Genomic DNA, 26,934 nt, shown 5'->3' with positions numbered 1-26,934 from the left:
CGTGCCGTTTTTTTTATTCTGTTCCTGAATGATTTTGCCAGGGGGTAACAGGCTTCTTTTTTTGATAGCTGGTTTAGTTAATTTATAATAGGCAATTAATTTTTGATGAATGTGGTCATTACTGGGTACATCAAATTCAAAGTTGTGTAAAAATTTTTTGGAAGGGAAATTTAAAAAAAAAGGGCTCTTTAGCCCCCTGGGATATCTATCAAAGGATCATCACAGTGAATTTCAGCTTCACACGGCGTCTTGGTATTTCTCCATGCTTTTCCTCAGACATACACATGAATTACCTAATTAGACCTCAATAACTCTGGAACTAATTAGCACATCTTTATGAAACTTTGCAGTTCCTCATAGTTTGGTGGTGTGAACATACCATGAAAGTTTCATCTGGATATCTTAAAAAATAAAAAAGTTGGGTCTCGAGGGTAGCCTCCCCCCTTAAGGGCAGTAAAAAATGAGCATTAATTTTTTCGGATGTTGACTGTACAACTGACCAAGAGGATGCTTCAAATGGTCCATGGAGCGAATGTGTGGCAGGAGGAGGACAAGAACAGAAAGAACAGACGTATCTAGAAATGAAGGGGAAAGGAAGTGTGCCACCGCTTCTTTTGAAGGAGCTTAGCTCAAAAAACAAAGTGTTGGCTGATACTGAGATGCAGATGTCCCTCATCCAAACCAAAATAATCTCTTTAAAGCAGTGAAATGCAACACTGAGGCTTTGTGCACAGGCTGTGGAGTGTGTCAGGACAGTTGAGGTTGACTTACGAACTGTTGAGAGAGAATCTCAATTGTGACAATGTTAGGGCCTCATACCCCTGAGCTTGCTATCAATTGGTAGAAATAGCTCATTATCGAAAATATTTGCTTCTGTATGCATCTTCTCTTTATTTGTGTTTGACAATGTCTGACTCGATTTGCAATTTTTTTCGAAGACGTTTTATTTGCTGTGCATTTTACTAACCCCTCCCTTCTATTCTCTTATTGAATAACTTAAATGCTACTCCTTAGTATTCAAATTGGACTAAGTCGTTTTTTTTTCTTTAATTTTTCGTATGCTTATTAAAGAGTGACAGCATCGGGCGATATGGTTTCAGCCTGTCTTGACATAAAAGATAGTTCTGCATCACTCAGGGAATTTCGCAAAGGCACTCGGGGAAAACCTGGAAAACTCGGGGAATTTGGAAATGTCAACCTGGTAGACACCCTGACAAGATGATTTTGTTTGCGTGAGGCAGTAACATGTGCCACCTTGCCAAATCTGCCTCAATCGCTGCAGCGTACACACATTTCGCATAAGCGCTCGCGTGGCTGTTGGTGGCTCTTGAGGCTCAGTCTGTCGTGGATGTGGCATGCGGTAGCTTTGCTAAATCCAAATTCATTGCAAGGTTTCTTCTCTAAATTGATTTAATTGTGGAAGTGAACGGCGGAAAAATGGTTTGTGGTCAGGTTTCTTCAGACTGTTTGCAAAAACCTATAAAATGCTGTTCGCAAAACCCTCGAGTTCTACAGAAGAGAACCCCTGGTTTACAGCATTATCTCTAGTTTTGCAATTTCGTGTATCTGCATGAGCATGTGCAGGGATAGCTAAAGCACAGATGAGATTGTGCCTGCAAGAGTAAACATTCATTCTATTGTCTTATGCACAACATTTATTTATTATTTATTTATTTACATGATTAGGAATATACAGTCGAACCTCGATATATCGAACAGCGCGGTGATCGCAAAATAGTTCGATATAGCTCGATCGCAAAATAGTTCGATATATAAATTCGATATATAAAATCACGTAGAAAACGCGTCAAAAACTAGCACAAATCAATCAGTGAACCAATCGTGGCGCAATAGATACTCACATGAAGCTTCAAACAAAGTATTTATTTCGTTCACTGAAAGTGCTGAAGCAGCGTAGCCTGCTTCATATTGGCAATAGATACTCACATGAAGCTTCAAACAAAGTATTTATTTCGTTCACTGATTGTACTGAAGCAGCGTAGCCTGCTTCATATTGCCAACCGCGTGCTTGACCACGGCGTCCTCAACATAGTCCAAACGGTCCACAAGAGACAGTCCAGTGCCTTCTATTGCGCCGCAGTAGCGGCGCACAACAGCGAAAGCAGCTACAGCCTCAGTTACAGTCGGGAGCGGGGCAACATCAGCGCTTGCTGGATCAGCCTCGGCAGAGTCTTCGTTTGTCCGTTCAGCAGTCACTTCTGCCGCGATCTCCACGTCTGTTAACTCCGCCACTGTTCTGGTGCTGTCGTCACCGCCAACGAAGTCCTCAATGCACATGCTGCGTGGCTCAGCACCGACAAAGCGCTCCAGGTTTCTACGAGCTGGCATTCTTCCGGGCCCTTGCGTCGATAAACCATTTGTACAGTGCCTTCTCGACGTCTTAGCTTTGCGCACCCGCCGCGCGCCTGAGTGCTGGTTCTGTTCCGCCTTGGCCTTTACATCACTCTTGTTTTTCAGCAGAGTGCTCAAAGTACTCCTTGGGATGTTGAAAGCTTCGGCGACGCTCGACTTCCTTTCTCCATTTTCAACGCGCTGTATCACTTCGAATTTCGCAGCAAATATCAGGGACGTCCGCTTCTTCGCGTTTGCAGCCATCACACCAACCACGACAGGCCTAAGCCACACACACACACACACACACACACACACACACACACACACACACACACACACACACACACACACACTAACAAACACTAACAACGACTGCAGTAGCAAGCGGCAGCACCAAAAGCACGTGTCGTTGACGTTGTCAAACTAGCCAACCTGGCCAAGCCACGGCCACCCCAAGCCGCCGCGTGCGTTCGCTGCTACGTTCAAATGGCGCCCTCGGCGCAACCGATGTGGGCAGCAGCTGTCGTACGCAGCAGTCTGGAATGCCCATCGCGCCGCCGCTATCTTCGAAAGTGTTGCGGGAAAGCTCGCCTCCTGTCAACAGAGCGCACTTGGTCTGGAGCGGCGGAGTTCGATATATCCATTTTACATCCGGTCCCGTTCGAAATAAAAAATAAAAAATGCATGCGATTTTCCACGTGATATAGAAAGTGTTCGATATACGCAATAATTCGATATATCCGTGTTCGATATATCGAGGTTTGACTGTACTGCCAGTCTGAATGCCAGGCTTTAGGTTTTGCAGAAAAATGGATCTTATTTCTATATTGACTGATGCTCATTGAACTCAATGTTCCTCTTACAGCGCCATTGTCTGACTGAAAAACTAAAGTTATTTGCAAATAATGTTAATGGCAGTCAGAGGCCCCCAAATAAATAATAATTGCAGCATTCAAATAAAATTTGAACAACAAAAATAATTTCAACCGTATTTGCATCCATTGATATGTCATCATGAGTTAAGATGGTCAAGAGTTTGCATCACATCAGGGCCATACAGCACAACTAGGCAGGTTTCATCTGATATAAACAGTGTGTCGACTTTGCCAGGTAGTTGAAAAGGGTGACATCTTCTGGCACTGTGACAAAAAGTGGCATTTTCCTCCCATAATGTTGTGAAAGAAACATGCGAGTTTTAGCCATAAAGCTGTGCTGTTCAGCACCACAAGCGATGCATTTTTTTAGTGTTATAAAATATTTGTTTAATGAAAATATTCTATGTACGAGTACATTGTGTACCTTTGATTGTGATCTAACTCAACATTATGTGCAGCCAAGGCCCTGCTGTTGATACTTCACATTTGGCACCAGTAATAAGTTAGTGAACTTATTTGATTTCACATGCCTCTAAATTGTCGTGTGTGGTGGCAGACTATTCACATCTTTAGTGAATGTCATTAAGAGTAAAATCGAAATCTCTTTGGCAGGTGCTTTACTAGTTTGCGTAATGCTGATTGACTGTGCTTGGAATTGCAGGAAATTTTTGCACCACCCAAGGTGTTGCAGATGCACAACTTCATCCCTGTCCTGGCAAACTTGGCCACATTTTATCGGAAGAATGGAAATTTGGGCTAGTTCGTCGTTCAGTCATCTAATAACAGCGTGTAAAATGCTGTGCATATCTTTTCTGTGTTTTAACCTCGTTTTATGCATTGGTATTGGGTGGTCACGGTTGTCTTGGTTGTGCCGGGATAAAATGGCATTCTTTTTTGTCTATCATCTATCATCTTGTGAGTACTCGCACCTTTCATTTGGTGACATGCACTGTAGCCGCTACAAACTGACTTGAAAATTTGCGTGGCAGCCTAGTACAACATCACTACCCCTCTAAAAAAATATTTCTTATGCTAGTTTACTTATATTGTTCCTGTCATTTTCATGCTTCAGGTTGGCAGCCAACAGATATTGAATGCGAGTTGAGCCATTGGTACCAGCCTGCTGCTGTTCCAGAAGTGGGACATCCAAATCGTAATTGCCACTCTGGCTAGGACACCTCATGAGTTAATACTTATTCAAAGCGAACGCAATGGGATACAGGGAAACAATAATTTTTGCATATCCTTCTTTTATATTGAAACTATTTGCTGCTCTAGCCTTTTCTCTTACTGCATTACGCACTAAACATACAAGGCCCAATGTTTACGCAATGAAAAGTTTACTGCACTTATAATAACTGCTGGATTAACTAGCCAAGGGTAATTGGTAGGACACTCAGCAACTACTGTACATTGAATGAAGGCAACTTCCACTGAATATTTTTGGTGGAACATTGCTTATTTGTAAAACTTACCTGTGCATGGTTTAGTAAGTCAAGGTCATCAGTACTTGGCAGGTAAAACTGCAAGTGTAGTGCGATCATAGCACTCGTTTTGCAGAAAACTGGTTTTTGATTTGCAACCTCTTCTTCCAATAACCTCTTTATAGATTAGAGCTATAATGTATGGCACTAATGTTGCATCAAATCGCACGTTATTGGTACACCTTTCTTGTGGGCAGTGTGTGATGCACCATGTTTTGGTATCGAACGCGGATGCTGCACCATAAAATCGTCTCCGTACTTGTTCGCTGGTGAATAGGTTAGCTGTATGACGTTTTCTATGTCCTCATACGACCTTTTTGTTCATTACAATGCACATTGCCCTCAATCCTTTTCAATATTAACTCAAAAGTGATTATGCAAGGTATTCATTGCATATATAAAAAAAGTTGGATGCGTGCAGAACTGTGTGGAAGCAGTCTGAGCATACTTTTGTGGAAATTGCCACCAGTTTGATCCAAATTTTTGTGTTGTCAAAGGTGACAAAAAGCACCTATGAAGTGTGTTTTAAACACAGTAAAACCTGCGGCCATGGCGCACATCTTCATCCGGTACTTGTTTTCATCAGAGACAGGCATTTTACTACCACGTGCACAACCTGATTATTTTCTCGCCTATGAGTTGGTCGGCAACAGAGTGACTTGTTCATCATGATGTAGCTGGCTCTCTTCATCTTCGACAACTTCTGCTGTGTTTGTGACATCGCATGTGCAGCCATTGCAGTGAGTCAAAATGAAATTATCTTGCCGCGACTGTGGTTGCTATCAACGCAATCATCGATGGTGCAACCATGCATTTCTGCAGGTGCACGACTGACGTGCTCACCAAGTCAGAATGAAGCCAATGTTTGCCATGAACGCTGCAGATGAAACCTTGGTCAATATCGTCTTGACAATGGATGGCAACCTTGCATGTGGCCAACACAGTCAGTGTGGTGTTATGCGGAGGTAAACGCAATAAAGCCTGTAAAGGCACAGATAAGCACGAGTTCTTTCTACGATTTCAGCTGATGACTATGGCGATGCGGACTTCGCCACTTTTCCTCTTTTGCGGCGCTTGCCATGCTCAGAGAGTAGCCCGAAACCGCAGATGTGCTACCACATATGACAGAATTAATGAGAGTTTAGTGCCACAAAATAATGCGCCCACCAGAACCAGTGGACGAGTCCAAATTATCTGATTTTCCAAATTACAGAGGGTCAAATTTATGAGATTTTACCATACCGTGAGCTAACATGAAACATGCAGCTTGGACATACCAACCTGCTACACAGTGTTTGATCTAATAGTTCTAAAGAAAACCACAAAGTGGAGTTGTAACTCAGACTGTTACACCTGTATCTCAGCATATAGGCCAAGAAAGGTGTTTTTTAAAGCTATGAACATGGGAAGAGGGTTACTTCCTCCACATACATGGAGGTGATGCACACTGCATTTAACCAGGGTGTTTGAACAAAAGATTGGTTTCTCACGTTTTTAACTTATGAGATAAGTCGGCCATAAAACTTACTTCAAAAGGGAACAGTTTCCCTGAGCTGTCTGATGAGGATATAATTATTTCTTTGTGTAATCTATAGCTAGAGCTCTGTGCTTCTTAACTTTATTTTTTTCACAAATATCAGAGTTTATTGAAGCATTTTTGGGCATTTTTGAAGCATTTTTGTGCAGTGTGGGAAAGCTGTCATTTCGTAAATGTGAATTAATGGTACTAATTGTGCAGAAAGCATTTTGGCATCTTGCAGCAAGCTTCTGGTTCCCTTCTTTCTGCATTCTATTAGGCTTTCAAAATGACTGCCAAGCAGTGAACGTGCACTACTCTGAAACATTTCTCATTTCAATTCTTTTTGTTTGGTCAGCACTTTGGTCGTTGACTCACGACAAGGGGTGCTGGTAGGGGAGTTTTGGGTGGCATGCTGTTACGGGAAGCTCACTCTTGTGTTCATACATGTGTAGACAATCTGCCTTTCTTGTGTTCCTGTGCTGCCTTCTGCTGCACGCCGCTGGAAACGTTTTGAAAGTGTACCGGGGGTTTTTGCCAATTTATCTTTGTACCTGTGTCCATGTTGAGTGTGCGTCGTTTGTGCGTTTTGTGGATCACGAATAATTATTAATTGTTTCTCTGGGGCAGCATGTCGCTCCTGGAAGTCATGTAGCACACATTAACTACTGGGTGATCAGGCCTGAGTGCGCTGTCATGCTAACAGTGCAGCCGATAAAAGGCACGCCGAGTTTTGCATATCGACGTGGCTGCCTTGGAGTTCGGTGTCGCTGATGTCTGCTCTTGCACCTCGCTTTTTATATTCCTTTCACACAATTGTTAGACATTTCACATATTCAAGAAGTCTTTGAATTCAGCATTCTGTGTCGTACTTGTCGAAGCAGTGCATTTGTTTGCATCAACTTCTACAGCCATAGATGGTTGTTAGCTTTGGATATTGTGGAAATGGTACCTCACTGAAAGGAAATACAGTCGCCGACCGTTTATTCGGACCTCATGGGGACTGCGGAAATGTCCGAATAAACAGGTGTCCGAAAAAGCAGATTAAGAAAAAAAAAAATGAAATCCTTTATTTCCATGCACTGATTCGGGCTCGGCAGTAGGCTTGGAAGAAATCGTGAATGCGCCGTTGCACGCTGTTCCGTTTAGGCGCAATCAGATAAGCCTGGATCTCGGAGAGGGTCGTACGGTCACTATAGACGGCTGAAAGCACAGTCACTGCTTGTACACGCTCCGCATGCGACGGCAGCGTAGCACATGGTGCGTCATCTTCCGTTTCAAGAGTCATCACCCGGTGGTGCAGCAGGAACCTGACGAATGATCTCGCCATCGTCGAGTTCTGCGCATGTCAGTACAGCAGTGTCAGCACCTGTGAAACTGTCAATGAGACGGTGTCCGGAATCGCATTGCAACCAGTGCGCAGGTCTCGGCAGAACATTTTCCACAAACATTCCGCGAAAGGCGACAAATCTTAGGCCTCCCGGCACCCGCTTGCCGGCATTCCTCAGCGCAGTCTGCGCGGGCACTGTCGGCGCCATTAGAGACTTGACGCGATGTTTCCGTATGCCGCGTTGGATCACCAAAACCTCGACACAGCACACAAAGCAAACACTACCGTGCCGACACCAGTCACACAAACGAAAAAACGCGGCCTGCTCGCAGCGTCGTGCGCGAAGAAACAAATCAGCTGCTGGATTGTCTTGACATGGCTTACTAAGCTGAAACCGGAACTGCTGCAAAGCCACTCTATCGAACTAGGCAGAAACGATGATGATGAGCGGGGATTTCCAGTAGCGCCACTTCGTGGGGCAGCAAGGAAGCTCCGTTCAAAACAATAATGGCGTTCAGCAAGTCGAAGCATGCACCGGTTAGAGTCGGTGCATGGTGCTCTCGGCCGAGTTGGCTCAAGGAGTGTCCGAAAAATCAGACGAGAAGTTGCAAGGTGTCCGAACTTTCGGCAGTTGTTATACATTATGGTCTATGGGGAGAATGGCGGTGCCGCGAAGCTGACCGAATAATCGGGCATGTCCGAATTTTTGGAATCCGGAAAATCGGTCGGCGACTGTAATGTCAAAACATAGCAAAACATACATATCTGTGCATACGAGTGGCCAAGTCACTTAAACAATGGCAAGTGTGACCCAAACACATATATCGTGGGCCATTATTACTTTTTCGTTTTTATTTAACTTCCTAATGCTTACAGTGTATGCATGCCATAAAGTATTATTAGAGAAAACTGTACTCCGCATGAATGCTCACTTAGAGGCCGTGCAGTTCTCTAGCGAAAACGCGGATGCCATCGCTGACACCGTTCGTAACTGAGCAAGGTGGTTGTTTATGCTGCTGTATCGAATGCACTGTTTCTTAATTCCTGTTTGACTAAGAGGTAAACAGTTCTTCTCTGGATTAAAAAAAAAGGGTAAACTTAACACGTACAGACACACCCATCTACGTAGCGAATGGACGTTGTCAACAATGGATGTTAATGGAAGTTGTTGAAGGGCGTTGCATCAACGACCGCATGCGCGAGCACTTAACAAATTTCAAAAACGGGCAAAAGATGGTCAGTTGTCACTACATTGCAATGAATGCGGCTGCAAGCCATTTTTCGAAGGTGTAACCTATCTGTCAAAATATCGTGATGACCGCGCACGCCTTATATCCGAAGCCTTCCACATTCACGTTAGTGGCGAAGCATGTGTAAGCCTTCCGTCCATTTCTCTCCTTCCGAAGGAGATTGCCTTCTTATCACATTAATTGCAATTCCCCCTGCGCATGCCCTATTCTGTAGATTCTGTGGTTCAGATAGCGGTGGAGCATATATATGCTGACTGACGGAATAAACACACTTTGGTTGTTAGTCAGCGCTGTTGTCTGTGTCCTTTCACTCGTCCCGTCGTTTAGCGCTGTTTTTATTGCTCGTATTCATGTGCATGGCTTGAAAGGACTGGAGCTTTGGCATTTCAACTTCAAAGGCATGTTTCTACTCAAGGCGCTGTGGCTTCACATTGTTGATTTGACGGCCGATCGCATGCAGTCATGGTCGGAATGCTGATTTTGTTGGTGCTGTCGACAAGAAAGCCTGTCCCACTACGACAAATCTCACCCATCGGTTGCGTCGCTGTTGGCCTATTAGGGTAAAATGGTCTCAGCAGCACACTGTGCAGAATAGTTGGCCTCAGCGTTTTGTCGGTCTGGTATTGACCCAGTGTTGCCACGCCTTAAACAAGTACGTGAACTCAGACACGCTGCAGCCACCACCAGCAAGAGAGGGCCGGCCCTGCAAGAAGACTTTGTTAGCAATGTGATGTTTTTAAAGTGTTGCAGAAGTGTAACGCAGGGGCTTATCGATAAATTTGCTAGCCATCAATGCAAGGCCGCAGCTACATGGTTCATGGTGCAGTCCGGATGAAGCCCTGGCCACTTTCTGTTTTAAAGTGTATGTGCAGTCCAGCCTATTTCACTGTTTTGGCACTGCACCGACGAAGAGCTATGTACCAGTGGAGTTCCAATGCGGCACACGGCACAAGTGTTTGCTGCAGTGCACATCTGTGTGCATTTTTTTTTTTTTTCAAATGACTTTCCCTTGATATCAAGCTGTGTGGCCACGCGCATCCCTTCCAAAACATGTTGCGACTAATCCGCTAGGGCAGGGCACATGTGCTATCGCGCTGTGAGACAGGTGGATTGAGCAACCAATAGCAGTGCATGTGAAGTGGAGTTTGGTTTCTCTGGCAATAAGCTGCGGCAGCTACTTCGAATGCTTACCAAATTTCTATGTTTGTGAACTGGTAAGAACGGTGGAAGCTTACATGTGGGCACCAAGCTTAAAAGGTGTGAACTAAGTTTGCAGAGCAGCGCTTGAACTGACAGCGTTCTACGTCACATGCGTGATATCTGCTCTTCACGACGACGCACATCCCGCTGGGCGCTCACAAACTGGAGAGCCAGAGAACGACAATGCACACGCTTCTCCATCGCCTAAGAAACCCCCGTGTGCCTGCATCATGCTGCTCCGCTTCTTCTTCTTCTATTCTTCTTCTTCTGCTTCTTCTCCTTCTATTAACGCGTAGTGTATAGACTCGTCTAAGGGCCGCACTCCCAACTTGGCAGCCCCAATTTCTCTTTCTAAGGGGGGGGGGGGGGGAGGCACTAATGGAGAAGCAACCGCATTCGGTGCCCCAATGTTGGTGCCCCAATGTTGGTGCACCTGCATTGGCGAATTTTTAAGCGCTGCGTACTTCCATGTGCTGCTACTAGATGGCAAGAACTCTGCGTTGACGTCTGATGCAATGGATACATGCAGGGTGTGCACTAGTTGCTGGTTGCGCTGGCACCATTTCAATCAAATGGCTCGGTTCTGTGTAAAGGCCGCGTCTTGTCAAAATTGTGAAAAAAAAAGTGCTGCCCTTTCACGAGCGTAGACGGTAAATCTTTAGTGTTGCATCTGTTCTTCCACTGGCACCTTTGCTAAATGCCTGTGTTGTGAGTTAACTTTTTTTATGTGCTTTATAAATAGTTATCCAATTTTCTGGAGTTTGACCAAATGTATTTTTGGTGGTGCATGAAATATTGGAGATTATCGGCAAAACATTAAATTCAATTAAAGAGTTCTATTTAGTGTAGGCCACTAAAGCTCTTACCTTCTTCTAGCCTGTTGTAATGGACTTGTGATGTACCGAATCTGAATTCACAAATTCAAATGGGACGCTTAAGCAAGAGAAATTATGATTTTGGCGTCATGTGTGATCATACAGAAGAAAAGTGTCACTGTGTCGCCACCTCTGACTTTGATAACAATGCTTTGCGCATGGTGCTTTGAACAAGGGTGAAAAACTCCCAAGAAGCCCATGTGGCTGCATTCACGAGGATGCATAAATTGAAGTTGCTATCTCTGCAGTACTGACTGTTTGACAGACTGCCATAAGATATGAGATGGTTCATCTGCCAAGTGCGAATTTGTCTGTGCAATAACATACCAATATAAAGGCATTGTTCTCTGCTTGATGCCCATTTTAGTTTTCTTTAAAGAAAGTCCACGAACCTCACACAGAGTAGCAAAGGGTGTGAGAATAATTTTAGATGTTTTTACTTTGCACATAAGTATGTCTAACTGCAATTAGAATGTTTCTTTTTCTCGGACAAAAAAATTCAGGCTATAAGCGGTAAATATAGATAGAGTGATATTTTTACTCTCCTTTACTTATAGAAGTTTCATACTCGAACTTCTCCAGTTATTGCACACAATTTTTTAAATATGAATACATATAGTTTGTGGTATAAAAATTGTATGAGAAATATGTATACTCATGTTTGTTCAATCATTGTATGATCTTACTTTTTGCAGTAACCTAATTATGCAAGTTTATTGTTGATTTATACATGATGCCTTGGAAGAAAATATCTGAAGCTTTGTAAAAATCAGTGTGTCTCCGTTTCCACCGACTTGCTGGACATTGCTGGCATATGCTTTTTGCTGTATTCCAGCCGGGACTGGTGAGGTGGAACCTAGTTAACTGTGTCCTAATTAGTTTTGCTGCAGATGTTATGAACACCTGCATAGTGAGTGGGCTGAGTAATGGTACAGTGTTGTGCAGATTAATGAATGTCACTTGTCTTGTTTCCAGAGCTGCGGAGAATGGAGGAGCAGAGCAGCCTTATGGCCAGGGAGCGAGAGATGAGGTCAGTGCTTTTTATGTTGCTACCCGGAGCACTTGAAACTAATATTAATGCAATGATGCGCTGTATGTTGCTTAGCTGTTGGTGTATTACAGTGAAAGCTCGTTAATTTGAACTTCAATAATTCGAATTTATGGATAAATCGAACCGTACGATTTGGTCCGGCCAAGCTCCACAGAAGTCTATGTATAAAAAAGTCCGTTAATTCGAACGCGAGAAGGTTCCCTCACGGATAATTCGAACTACGCTCGCCTGGCACACGGCCAGAGAAACGCGCCTACTGCCTACACACAAGGCTGTATTGCCTCCGAAACGGAGAGAACGGCGAGAGAAGGCAAAATCGGAAAAAAATCCAACCGACGCGGGGTCAGCCAGAAGGCAGCGGCGGCTGCCGCCTCTCCGTTCTACGTAACCTCCGAGACTTCATGCCGGTTGCGAATCTCGGAGGCTTTGCAAATCTTGTACAGCTGCTAATATTGTGCGGAGATGGCACGGCAAGCGCCATCGTAACACAGCAAATCAAGTACGTCGCAGCTGCGCTTCCAATCAAGAACCAACGAATGAGGGCCTTCGCCACCTTCACATGTTCAGCGTCTTTGTCTCGGCAGCCTTCATCGGTTGTGCACGTCTGTTGTCAGCTGAGGAGGTATCGGCCATCGCGATTCATTGTGATGGTGTTAAGCCTCGGCTAACGTTCGTTTCGGTGGACATCGGTAGTGTGGCACAGTCGGACCCAGAGCTTCGACTTCAAGATGGCGTGTGCCCGCGCCACACGCCATCTTTTTCTGACACGCCAAATTTCTGACATGGCCTACTGCTTTCAAATCGCAGTGTGCTGTTGCTCTCCTTCACTTTCGTTAGTTCGAACTTTCGTTAATTCGAACTGAAGCGGCTTCCCCTTGCGGTTCGAATTAACGAGCTTTTACTGTATTAGTGTGTATTATGGCTGTACTAAAGGGACTGCTGTGGTTTGCAGAGGTATGTGGGTGTGTGTGTGTATGCTTTCGTTGCAGTAAATATGGTTGGTGTGTCCTGAGCTCTATAGTGATAGCTGAATGATGTTGTACAATTGGACCTACTTATAATGATACTGGTTTTAACAATATATCAGGTATAACAATGAGCAGCGGATGGACCGTCAAGTTTTGTAATGTGTTCTATGGTAAAATAAACTGCTTACTACAATGCTCCTATGCCGCATTGTTGGTGATAACAATTAAATATGGCTACTAGGTGTGTGCACCAAAAGGAAAGAAAATGCAAAATCCTTGAAAAATAGAGTACAAAAAGCGCAAGCAGCTTCACCACACTCTCCTTCGTGCCGCGCACCTTCGCATGTGGACACGCCTTCGTTGCAGTGCCCTGAAAAAATAAATGCGAGCCACTGGGCCACACTCGTCTTCGTGCTGCGCATGCTGCACGGCAGATGCGCGTTGCCCACCATCGCTGGCTTCACGTGCTTCTCTCATGCCAGAAAGGGGCGATGAAGGCGTGCCATGCAGGGCGCAAAGCATAAAAGCGCTGATACCAAATAGCCCGATTTCATTATTATAGCCAATAATGCGGCTTGGGAACATTGTAGTAGTGGTTTATTTAACCACAGGACACACAAGAGTTGAAGGTGCAGCAGCTGCTCATTGTTACATCCGAGTATTAAAGCAAAGCTTTCTTTGCCTCCTCCGTTAACTTTTCCACTGCTGCTGCTGCTGTCGCTGTCTTGCACGCCGCATCAGGTGTGGTTGAGAATGTGGTAACGTACACGGTAGGGGCACATGAGAGGCGTCCGTGAGCCCTATCCAGCCAGAACTTGGATGACGCTGCAATGCCCTCTTTGCTATCTGGTCAGCACAATGCCCTCTGGACAGCTGCAATTTCGTGTTAACCCCCTGCAAAGACATTGGAGAAACTGCCAAGCTTACCTTTGTACTCACGTGCAACAGCCCAGAGTGGAGACAGTATGGTAGAAAGAGGGGACAGAGAATGCGTAAAGCCAACACCCTATCAAGACAGGCAAACAATAGCCACTCTTCACTTATGGCAGCTTGCATGCATGGGAGAAACATAGAAAAAGGAAAAGGTGCCGTCAGAAAGCATGCTTCGTTTGGGCTCTCTTCAATAAAAGAAACGCTACTACTAGACATGAGAACAGTTGCGGACAAACTGTAAGAATTTCAATTCAAGGTATGAAGCAGCATGTTTCTGCTATTTCTGAAAGATAAACACTGTGCAAGTTTGTACATGCAGACAAATGACACAGGGCATGCAGATGCCAAGCCACACTAAAGCATCACAGCGTCAAGACGACAATGCACAAGTGGCCGTCAAGCAAATCAACACTTAACCATGATGCGATATGCCCATGTAAGGGAATGACAATGCTAACTTTCTCACAGGCTACAAACATGGCAGATCAGTTCTGTGGAAGCCGACAAGATGGAGGAAAGTACTATCGCGCTCAGTATAAGCTGCAACATGAAACCGCGTGACAAAGTAAGTGCGCGTTGTAGCTCATACCAAGCGCGATAGTACATGAAAGGGGAAAATTGGCATCCATTCGAATTGTAGCGTGAAGCTACAAAGAAAACCCATACGGGTATCTCAGGAAGCCCTGAAGTTGAAAAAACTTTTGTAGCTTCATGCTACACTTTGGGTGGATGCCAATTTTTCCCTTTCAGGCTACAAACAATGGCACACAACAATGACTCGAGCAAACACAGCTCACTGTTCTGTGTACTGCGTAGACAGACAAACGCAAATGGTGCATGCAAGGTAGCATTTGATGCCACATCACGACTGTCATAGGTTGTCAACATCACCTCCAAATGTTGTCATTGAATGCAAACAGTGCAAAAAGGTTCTCTTATATCGATTCCCACAGCATGTGGGATCTGCATAATTTTTTGCACCCCTAAACTATGTGGTGTTCTCACCCATGCTCTTGGGACAAAGGAACGACAACACAGTAGTGCAAACAATCACAAAGGCATTTATTGCACCTTTCATAGACTAATGCCTGCTAGCCGGGTTGCTATCCACAAAATATGCCGATGGGTGCGCGACAAAGCGTGGAAATCCGACTCACCATGACCGGATAACGAGCAAATATGTTCGCCCCATGCTGGACACCAATTCCTGGTCGTTCGTGCGTACGGTCATGTGAATGGTAGTGCGTTCGAAGAATCGTGTTTGTCCATTCCGGGACAGGCCTGCGAGACGGTCTTGCAGAAGCATGGATCGGCGCACGCGCAGGATGTCCACGTTGCTTTCTGACCCCGAGCCAAAGAGGAAGAGCCTTCTCCTTTTTGCGCTTAAGGGGGGACACTGTTCTTCAAATAATGTTCATGATGTTTTCCATCAATATTCATGAAACTTTCCATTCTTGTTAAGACTTTTGTAATTATTATATGTAATTATGTAATTATTCTTTACATTTTTAAAATTTAATTATGTAATTATTTAGTAATATGTAATTATTTTTCCAATGGGCCATTTAGTTCTGAAGATATATGAAATTCATTGTTCATAATCTGCACACACAATAGGGAAAAAAAAATTCGCTACAAGATTCGTTTCAGCACATGCCTGGGTACTAGAAAACATAAGGAACACAATGGTAGGAATACTATTTTGATACATCAAATATTAGTAATTTTATAGCAATCCAATCTTTATTGTTCGAATTGTGGCTACCCCACTATCTGATCTAAAGCAGAATTGAAAATTTTTAAAGCATAAATTTCAAAATCTGACCCGACCACTGTGTACTTTGCACACTCAGCTACAAGCCACAACAAAAATTATGGCTCTATCTGCTTTGAAGGCAGAGATATCGCCGCGGCAAATCAGCAACAAGTCAAAAGTTGTTGTTTTGAGAAAACGAGAAAAAAGGAATACATTTACTTTTAATCAAAAGTACAGAAATAATTTTGCATTATTTTGCAGTGAAAGTGGCTAAAAGTCACCAGGAATGTGGTTGGTCTGACCACGGCCACCCAAATGCGGCAAAAACATAGTTTGGCGCCTTTCGGGGATTCCCGGTGGCTTGCATTGTGCGCGCGGCAAGGTTGTCGTTCACACGGGTCGAGCTCCATGCCGACGCGATATCGCCGCAACACGCGCACGTGATAACGATCTTTATTGCGAGGCCAGATTACCGTTCGCTTTTGCCTCCTGCGACGCTGCCGCCGCACACCTTGCACTTGACAAACGATACACTGCGTTCACGGAGTCCTACTGAGGATAGCGAAGCCTGCCTCGGCGTCGACTGGCGCGGCTGCAACGCCGTCGGCGCGAGTGAGCAAATCCAACACCCGCTTTGTTGCTGGTGTTGACGCAAGAACTTAAATTTTTTTTAAGCATTCATCTCCCTCTGCAACAAATCCGCACTCTGCAACATTGCAGTGTCACGCCGAACGCGGCCGCTGTCCGTAACGATTTCACTCATTCGTGAGCTGGCTAGGCCTACTTCGGCATCGTCCGCGGCTTCGGCATCATTTGTGGTTGGCAGCGAGCTACTCTCGATGCTTTCAGAAGCAATGGAGCGCTTTTGAAAGTTATAAGCTGATCGCTTCTTCTTTTTGCCGAACTTGTGCCTCGTGGCAAACTTCCCCGGTGGACCGGACATCGTTGGGCATGCGCCAACAAACCTACGAGATGCGCCGCCTGCGGAGTGGAGCAGACGATGGGAACCTCGCGCAGCCAACCACAGCACGCGTTTTTGGTCACATGCGCTAGTCAACGAATTGGATTGCGAGTTCGGGCTTCTTTTCCTCCGCGGATTTCGACGTCACTGGCATACCGACAGGGTCACTTTTGGCGGGAAATTAAAGAAAGAAGGCTCCTCTTTCCAACGAGACGAAGATTGCTGCGATCGCGCGCATAGAAGACAAGCTACGCGCCGCGATAAAAAGGGCTGTTTTTGTGCGGAATTCAGCTCACAGTGATGTTATAAATTGATATTGCGGACGAAATACTATTCCCTGAGATTCGAAACTTGGTGAATTAAAGGAATATTAGCTGTGGATATTGAAAATTTCGTTTTCAAAAAATTGATTTTTTCGTGATTTTTTCGCCGCAAAGACCCGTGTCCCCCCTTAAAGGGAAGCTGAAGAGTCTGTCGAATTCAATAAGACGCTTATACACGGATGCGGGAACCTTATATACCATGAAGGTGAAATTTTGGGGGGGATTTTTCGCTTAGGAGCGACGCAATCGTCAGTTAAAATTGTGCTGTAGCTCCGCCCCCCCGTCGAGCGCCGCGCGCTGCTGCTGACGCTGACGATGCGAGCGGAGACCGGAAACCGCGGCTTAGTGACATCAACACTGGTGTTCTGCTCCTTCGCAGTCTCCGCGACCGTGCCTGACCGGGCTTATTTCTGCGTGCGTGCCGTCCTAATCTGCTTCGCTCGACCCTACATTCCTTTTTTTGTGTGTATATGGGAGTGGTAGTTGACGTGCGCAGCATCAATTGAACTTGTAGGCAGATCATGCCGGCGTTCTGTGCAGCCTGCGCTTGCACGAACACCAGCGGCCACGACGATGTTCCGATGTTCCATTAGTTCCTGTAAGACTTAGCTTTCAGCTAAGTGGGAGGCTGCTGTGAAGCGAAACAACTTCAAGCGCTCAAGAACAAGTGTTGTGCTCTAACCACTTCCGTGACGATTACTACCGGAGTTTATCAATAATGCGTGCTTTGGGTTCTCCTAAAAAAAATTGTTAGCACGCTGTACGGAAGGTGCATGTTTATCGCCCACCCTTGATGCAGGTTTCATTGCCAAGCGCCGCGAATTTTCTATTCGCACTTGTGTTGTGGAACAGCCTGCATGCAGCTACCATAACGCAGTGCAAGCGTAAAGTTTGCATGTGTTGGAGAGCCTGCTCACGCCAAGACGCTGCACTCCCCCTTCTCTCGCACACATAAGGAACCGACCATCTCATGTAGCCGACGTAATTCGCCGGTTACGAGTAGCGTGCGGATGGCGAGCTGATGAAGGTTCTATACTACACGGGCTACAACAGCCGGTAAACTTTTCCCGCGTTTAAACCGTCTGTGTAGATTGCGGACAGCTTTGGGGCAGCGCACAAATGCTGAAGATCGCATCACCGCTTACGTTCTACGAGGAGGCATGCAGGAACATAACACTACAGTTGGTTGCCCGGAAACGTACTCACTGGAACGCTGAATGCAGCTTAGCAAAAAACACACTCGCCAAAGAACATTTCCAACACAAGGAGATACTAACACTTCGCCTTCGTTCGCGTGGAAAGCAGTGCTTGCACCAGCATTTTTTGCTTCTTGGAGAGGACGGCTCTTCGCAATCGGCTCGTACATGTAGTATGTACAAGTATGTACGTACGTGTAGTATGTACATGTATAATCCCCTTACAAGTGATCTTGCACGCGACAGCGCTGCAAGTGAGGCGATGGCTGTCGCGTTCATTCGTCGTTTGCAAGCCGAACCATTGTTGACGTCACGAGGCGCCCGACCAATCACAGGCGGAAACGAGGCGCGCGAGCTGGGCGTGTCTGCTACTGCACTTTTCGTCGAAATAAAAAATGTTTGCGCTTGCTTTCACTCAATTTCGATGCGATATTCGAATTCAGAGGGTTGAAAACCACGGCGTACTGCTCTTCACTCATTTTTTCTGGAAAACCTTTCAGCTTCCCTTTAAGTAACCCCGCCGTTAGGTGGCGTTAGCAGAGCAGCACTCGCACCATCTCTCGTACTTCCCTACAAGCATACCGACCGCCACATTAAAGCTACGTGGCGAAGCTGGATTACAGGAGACGGGAGCTATGTTGAGAAAAGAACATACCAGGGGACCCATGAGAGACGCACATCATCAACATCATCATCATTTATTATTCCCTTAAGGGCCCCATATGGGGTATTACATAAGGGGGGAGGGGCAAAACAATAAAACAAACATTGAAGGAATGGTCATGTACAAAGCGAAAAAAGGCAACAACTGAAAAGACACTAAAAAGAACAGGTTTTTGCATAATTAGTTGCAAATATGGGTGGTTAGTAACTCTAGAAATTTCGAAGGGTTTCGCTCTAAAACAATGGATTCCGGGAGCGAGTTCCATTGCTCTATTGTAAAGGGAAGGAAGGACTTGTTGAAAGTGTTGTAGAACCATGAAGGCATTGGATCATTCGCACCACAATTTGTGTGAAGCGTTCTCATATTAAGGGAGCTACGGACGATTACAAGTTGCCCTCGTCCATAGTCATGCATTTTCTCCTCATCTCATACGCCAAGTGATCGAGGCTAAGCTCCGCCTTCACTGGCTCTGCGTCATGATGGCACATTGTGTCGTCTGCTTCCGGTTCTCTAGGAGCGAGTGTGCGAAGCCTCTCCAACCTCTCCGGCACCTGCTTGGCAGTCAACCCCAAGTGGGAGCTATTGAAGCAGCGTGCGTTGCGAGCATTCTGTCGCAGCGCCGAACGTGTCTGGTATTGCGGTAACCACAGGTGGGCTGGGCCTTTCAATGGATGGGTGGAGGCATAAACTCAAGCTGATGAAGCAACTTTAGCTTAAATGTACGTGAGTGGCCTGATCAGTCAGCACGGTCCATCCACCTGTTCCCGCAGAGCTTAACCAGCCAAACAAAGAGCTAATATTGCTCTAACCAAGTGTAAAACATCTAAACATTTCGAAAATAATGTGTTATTGATTGCGATCTAGCGAAATATTTGCACCAGCAGCAAACAAGATTACGCTTCGTTACTGCTACTGTGTTTGGTTGAGCACTGTGCCACCAGGTGGATACACCGTGCAGACCATTCACGTTTGCGCTTCTGCTCATCCCGTGAAATGGCACGGTCCCCTAGCCCTTGTGTTTACCTGAATACAGAACTCGCGAAACGCTATTGTTGTAGTAATCCTCCAGTGTAAAGTGACGACTGCAAACGCGCAAATCCTGGTGCCGATCGGACAGCAACAATCCGATGCGCTGGAGCCACTCCACTCGTCTTCTGCCTTGCAGAGTGACACGATGTTGCAGCTTGACAGATTGCCAGTTGCTACGTTTGCAGCCCACAATGCAACAAAGGCAAATCATAGTGCTCACGAAAAGGCTAAGAATGACACTGACCGCGGAGCTCTCGTTTAAATGAAGCACGTTGTAACAAAAGCAGACGACGCTTTCTGGGTGCTGGAAGTGCTTAAGTGTAGTAATAAATTGTCTTTGTGCATTCTCTTTCTGTTACTTTCTTTTTATAGAAACAAATGAACGAACATTCCAACTATTACGAATGTCATTTGTTCGCCTTAAAGGTGGAAAAATTATCGATAATGTGCCCTGGGCAGCCAATCGGATAGCTCGCCCTACGTACATCAATTTGGTGATTTACGTCATATGGGTACGACCGGCTGAAAATTCCGCCGAGCAGTGTGCTGCGATCGGCAGTAATGTACATTTTTAAAACTTTTTAATTAATTGCACACTTTACACAGAGCACTTAGATGCGTCAATTAATGATCAGAAGGACCTACTCTACTGACTCGGTATGTTTGTACAAAATTGGCAAAATCGTTTCAAGTTCCCTTTTACTGTCGTTTGCATTTTGGTATGGTTGGTGAACAGTATGGTGCATAAACATGACGTGACATTAAGGGGAGTATGGTAGCGCGATTCAAAGACGGGACAAGAGAAGACACAAAGGGACACACACAGCGCTCTAGTTCTCTTGTCTTGTCTTTGAATCGCGCTACCATACTCTCCTTGAAGATGCATTACCAACAAGCCCACATTGCAACCCTCGTGACATTAAGGCTGTGACCTATGCAGTGCGCAAACAAACTGTGCAATAGATGACATGTTGAATTGTTGAAAAATAAGACCAATTGTATATACTGCAGTTACTTTAACAGCATTTAATTGACCACTAGATAAAAGCTTCACTTCGCATAGATTTCAACACGTGCACTGAATCTGTAGCTTCTTTTGCTTATTAATGTGGTCATTACTGCATGGCCACATCTTGTAGATTTGAAAACAAAGTTCAGTAGATTAGTTTGTTGCAACATATTTAAATAAATGAATACATCACTACGATTCGGACAAATGTTCAGGAGAAACTGCAGAATGTTTGCATCCTGATACTTGTGAAAGTGAACAGTTTCATTAGATGGCTGGTAATGAGCGGGAGAAAGAAAACTTACGGTTCATGGAACAAAATCACATTGATAAGCTTAGAGGTAGTCATTGCTTAACACTTTCGAAATGAATAATTATAGTTTGCTATCGACATTGAAGCAGCCTTTCGACAGCAAGAAAAGGAATAAGTTTTTCCAGCTTTGTGCATGCTAGCGGGAGTAGAATTCTGGAAATATAATCTGTTTAGGAATACCAGATAGGAATGAACGTTGAGGATTTCATTTGTACTTTCTCTGGCTGAGCAATCTATTTGAAATGACTCCCATAAGCATGTTGTAACAATGTTGATCTAATACAGGTTAAATGCATGACTAGCTTAAGAAATCTGGATGATTGATATAAATTAAAGTGAAAGAACTATACAGTAAAAGCTCGTTAATTCGAACCGCAAGGGGAAGCCGCTTCAGTTCGAATTAACGAAAGTTCGAACTAACGAAAGTAAAGGAGGGCAACAGTACACTGCGATTTGGAAGCAGTAGGGCATGTCAGAAATTTGGCGTGTCAGAAAGTGATGGCGTGTGCCGTGGGCACACGCCATCTTCAAGTCGAAGCTCTGGGTCCGACTGTGCCACACCACCGATGTCCACTGAAACGAACGTTAGCCGAGGCTTAAACACCATCACAATGAATCGCGACGGCCGATACCTCCTAAGCTGAAAACAGAGGTTCATCCATCACGCGCACCGCGATGGATGAACCAGGCTAGCTCTAAAGTTGAATTTCACTATTCCACTTTCAGTAATCACACATCATTTGCGGCTTCGTTCAAAAGCAGGCGCGGGTTTTTGGGCTGTTGCTTGTTGTTGCACTTGGTGCAAGAATGTGGCTTGGAGCAGGCACTGCATATGCACATTCCCGAGCAATATACACACATCATTTCTCCAGAAGCTGACGCTGAGCACAGGTAGTGCGATGATCTCGTTGGGCCGACACTACGATTTCGTGGCAGCCAAATTCAGAATACTGCATATATGGTGAGGGTAGTTATATGAACTTGTTGATAGGTCATCTTGTAGATCATTGTAGTGCAGGCAGAACTCGCGGAACGTCCGTGCAGCTTGCCAATCCCGAACCAAAGAGGAAACGCCTTCCCCTTTCCGCGCCCAAGTAATCCCGCTATGAGGCGTCGTTAACAGGGCAACACTCGCGCCATCTCATACAGTGCTTCAACCACACCGACCGCGGCGGGCCCCAGGCCACGCGGCAAAGCCGGATTACAGGAGATAGGAGCTTTGTGGGAAAACAACGTATCAGGGGATGCGTGAGAGTTGTGCATCCCCACAAGACACACGAGGGCCAGAAACGCGTCCCTATAGCGTCCGCCAAAGCCGTCTACAATGGCGTCTGCGATTCGCGGGGGAGGAGGACATCGAGGCACCATGGCTGCTGCCGGAGAAAAACGCCCCTCCTCCCTCACCTCGCCTCCTCCCCCCTGCCTCGTGTGCCACAGGAGACTGCATGCACTCGCACACACAGATTGAACCACGTTCGCCGGCTCACCCTTGCACGCTTTTACTCATACGGAACCTCACGGCGACAGCTGAAATGTGCCTGGAGTGTCCGTATTATTGCTATCACAATAAAAGAAAAAGTTATGTGAAAACGTCATTTTCCTTCGCACAGAAAAGCCTCTAAAAATTCTTGCATTTTCAATGCGGAGGACTTGTTCAATATTCCAGCAAATATCGTCGTTCTATGTAAAATACTTGAAATATAATCGAAAACGTTAAACCTAGTGACTAGCCTCAGCATGATGCTGAGGTTGACTTACGGCTGTCTTATTGTGCGAACTTCGGCTTACTGCATGGCTGGCAAATGATCGTAACTGAAGGTTTACCAAAGGTGCACCCTGTAGATAAGAACTGTGACCTTCAGAACATATAGGATATCTTTAGCTCGGTGCACGGCAGCTTTCAAGTGGCTCTGAAAAAAAAATGAAGAAAGCAAGACTGTTCGAAAATCTGACAAACTGAAGTTGACTTTTGCTTCAGTGCTGCTTCCGAATTCCAAAAATGCATGCAGATGCATCGGAATCTAAAGAAATGTGACATTTCCGAGCATGAGCGGAACATGACGTCGACACCATCATGGAAACTAGGAGCACTCATTGCACCAACTGCATTCCTTCTTCGGACATGCTTTAAAAATGCACATGCGGTGAAAAAAGAAAACAGAAAATCTAGACTGACTAAATAGTTCCTAAATTGCCCAATAAATGGTGCTAGCTGTCCCGGAGTGCTTGGGAAGTGTCAAAATACAAAATACAGATTTGCAAACATTGATAGTTGCAAGCATCAACAGTGGGCTATCAATGGGAATAGGTGTGGACTGGAAAGTGCTAGAACAAAGACCAGTAAAACGAATTTGCGATTACAAAGAGGGAACTTGGGTGTCTCCGATGGTTCATTTGGTGCTTTACTAGAAGCTTCCATAGCCACCACTAAACTGTGATGCGCATAGGGAGCCCCTGTCAACACTAAAACGAAGACCGTCTAGGAAGGTTCAGGCCCTGCAGTACCTCTAATATCAGTAAACTACAACGCCTCCAACCCCTGACTGTGAGCTTATTTGATAGAAAGTGACGACCAACAACATAGTTAAAACCACAAAATTGAGGTGAACACCTGCAGGTAAATCTTTGTACGACAAGTGGGGGGGGGGGGGGGCAATATGGGAATACAACACTTTGCAGCTGTACCGTACTTTGCCTCAATTTCAAGCATTGCCGCAAAGTCTACTGTAGACGACAATGTCAAAGTCAGCTGCAGTTGCATGTTCCGTCGTGAGAAGCGGGCAGACCAAAAATCTTAAAGTTCTTTCACGAAGTATTTTTTATTGCAATAACAAGTACAGTCGCCGACCGTTTATTCGGACCTCACGGGGACTGCGAAAATGTCCGAATAAACAGGTGTCCGAAAAAGCAGATTAAGAAAAAAAAAATGAAATCCTTTATTTCCACGACACTAAAGGTTACCAGAAAGGTTACCAGAAAGTTAAAGTGATAAAGCAATGCTCTAGAACGTCTAAGGCGTCAATATAATCGCGAACAGAGCTTTAGTAACCGCGAAATTGAGGTAAATGCATGACATGATTTGAGACCCCCCCAGCGACATTCCGGTACTAGCCCGATGACGAAAGCACTCCTCATCATAATTCATGTCACTATACTCAACTACTCATATTAAAAAAATCATTTCATTAGATAAGACGGAAGAAAATGCTCCTTGTCTACTTCTATTCGATTCTAAGAAAAAATAACATTTTGACATTACCCTTGAGTAGTATGGGTGATAGAAAAGTTTCGTTTTCGCTCGACTCTGCACGCACGACATTGCACTGCGCACGCTTTGGAGTTTCAGTTGTTTCTTTATCGCGTTGTGCTGCGGTTGTCGTGCTGGCTCGCGAAACTTGCATTTGGAACAAGCAGCGAGAATGCCACGTCCATGAGATGTCGTGGGATGCGCGAACGGTCCGCGGAACTTGGCCAAGGGCAGTTGCAGTGGCGAATCGAACGTTACTTATTACTGTGTGCCAACAAGTGAACCTCTCCGTTCGAAGTGGTTAAGTGCCGTACCTCTGCCACAGCGTGCTGGCAAAGAGCCGAAAAACACGTGTGCTTGCTGCACTTCGTCCAAAGGATTACGAGTTCAACGCCGACTTACTGAAGTCGCGTGAAGTGCCTTTCAAAGCAGGCCGTCATCGTAGTAGTATGCAACGGCGCCGGCAGCGCGAGCCCTCAACAGCAGGTCACGTTCATCAGTTATTAAATCGCTGAACTCGAGCCCAGCATCGCGAGCTAATGTGTCGTCAAGGTCATTCATTGCAACAAGCGTAGAAGTTGGTGTCATAAAATGAAGAACCAGCTTATCGTTGTGCGCTTTCCCTTCCGCTAGCCACCATAGTTCTGTTTTCGCGCTGCTGTCGGCTCTGTCTTGGCTCTTTCTGGCCGCGCATTTGCGTTTCATGCAGAAAAGCCATAGTGCCGCCTGCGGGAGCGTTTTACTCACTGACGGCGCAACGTCACTATGAGACCATGACGTCAATACTGCTCGATCGGAGGGGGGGCTATTTGAACTGCGCTAGAGGTACGCGGACACTTCAGAACGCATTCTCTCCTAAAATAAGTCTCTTCTTTGCATGAAACGAGCGTTTCGAGGTTTCTGGGATGGTATTACAACAGTCCACGTTGACTTAATATTAACCTTTAGTGTCCCTTTCGGGCTCGGCAGTAGGCTTGAAGGAATCGTGAATGCGTCGTTGCACGCTGTTTTGTTTACGCGCAATCAGATAAGCCTGGATCTTGGAGAGGGTTGTACAGTCACCATAGGCGGCTGAAAGCACAGTCACTGCTAGTACACGCTCCGCATGCAACAGCAGCGTAGCACATGGTGCTTCATTTTCCGACTCAAGAGTCATTGTCCGACGATGCAGCAGAAACTTGACGAATGATCTCGCCTTTGTCGAGTTCTGCGCACGTCAGTACAGCAGTGTCAGCACCTGTGAAAATGTAAGATGAGACGGTGTCCAGAATCGCAATGCAACCACTGTACAGGTCTCGGCAGAACATTTTCCGCGTCAGTAGGGAGCACATCGAAAGGCGACAAATCTTAGGCCTCCCGACACCCGCTTGCCGGCATTCCCCAGCGCAGTCTGCGCGGGCACTGTCGGCGCCATTAGAGACTTGACGCTATGTCTCCGTATGCCGCCACGTTGGATCACCGAAACCTCGACGCAGCACACAAAGCAAACACCACCGTGCCGACACGAGTAACACAAACGAAAAAAATGTGGCCTGCTCGCAGCGTCGTGCGCGAAGAACAAATCGGCTGCTGGATTGTCTTGACATGGCTTACTAAGCTGAAACCGGAACTGCTGCAGAGCCACTCTATCGAACCAGGCAGAAACGATGATGATAGCGGGGATTTCCAGTAGCGCCACTTCGTGGGGCAGCAAAGAAGCTCCGTTCAAAACAAAAATGGCGTTCAGCAAGCCGAACCATGCACTGGTCAGAATCGGTGCATGGTGCTCTCGAACGAGTTGGCTCAAGGAGTGTCTGAAAAATCGGACGAGAGGTTGCAAGGTGTCCGAACTTTCAGCAGTTGTTATACATTATGGTCTATGGGGGGAATGGCGGTGCCGCAAAGCTGACCGAATAATCGGGCATGTCTGAATTTTTGGAGTCCGGAAAATGGGTCGGCAACTGTATATGGACACTCCAGGTGCGTTTCTTGCATTGGCGTCACCGTGAGGTTCTGTATAAAGTCCAAAGGCAATAAAATCTTCACAGCACGCCGTATGCTGTGTGTTCGAGGGTGAGCCGGCACACGCTGCTAACCCTTGCAAAGAGGGAGGGTGTCATTCTATGGTGGCTGCTGCTTACAGTGTGGCCAAGTGGTTGCCGTATCTTGAAAGCGATCTGCAACGTGGCCAAAGTGCACGGTCGTGCAGGCCTCGTCTTCAAAGTGATCCTTAATGTTTGCAGAGGGCATGTAGTGCCGGAAGCTTCGTGTATGCTATGCTTTCAATGTTCCATTCGGGTTGAAGTGGGAAATGCATGAAGGCCAATTCGCTCGCTGCTGCTACCACGATTCCTCACTCCAGCATTTTGACAGCGAGTTTTCAGTCATCGAGCGAGATGAATTCATGTTTACTTGTGTGTGCGTGACACTTTGCTTTTAGCTAGTAAGCAAAGGTTATTCAAGTCTGTATGGCTGATAAAACTACTATCCTTACGTGTGTAGCTACAGTAAAACTTCAATAATTCGAACTCCATCAATTGGAACTTTTGTTCATTTCAAAGAACTTGAGCGGTCCCTTCACTTTCAATGCAAATTCTACCAGATAATTTGAATAACCCTG

At 45.7% G+C, this 26,934-nt stretch overlaps 1 protein-coding gene across 8 annotated transcripts in view; it reads left to right on the top strand.

Moving 5' to 3' along the window:
• The window catches only part of LOC135904021 (splicing factor, proline- and glutamine-rich-like), a 114,826-nt gene that overhangs the window by 30,223 nt on the left and 57,669 nt on the right, over positions 1-26,934 (top strand). For all 8 annotated transcript variants that reach the window (XM_065434573.2, XM_065434572.2, XM_065434571.2 and 5 more), the window contains exon 4: positions 11,861-11,915. In XM_065434573.2, the coding sequence (XP_065290645.1) occupies positions 11,861-11,915 (55 nt within the window). The remainder of the gene's footprint in view (positions 1-11,860; positions 11,916-26,934) is intronic.

The sequence above is a fragment of the Dermacentor albipictus genome, chromosome 5, assembly GCF_038994185.2.
Source record: "Dermacentor albipictus isolate Rhodes 1998 colony chromosome 5, USDA_Dalb.pri_finalv2, whole genome shotgun sequence".
Lineage (NCBI taxonomy): Eukaryota > Metazoa > Arthropoda > Arachnida > Ixodida > Ixodidae > Dermacentor > Dermacentor albipictus.
The sequence above is the reverse complement of the archived record's forward strand: the minus strand, read 5'-3'. Positions and strand labels throughout refer to the sequence as shown.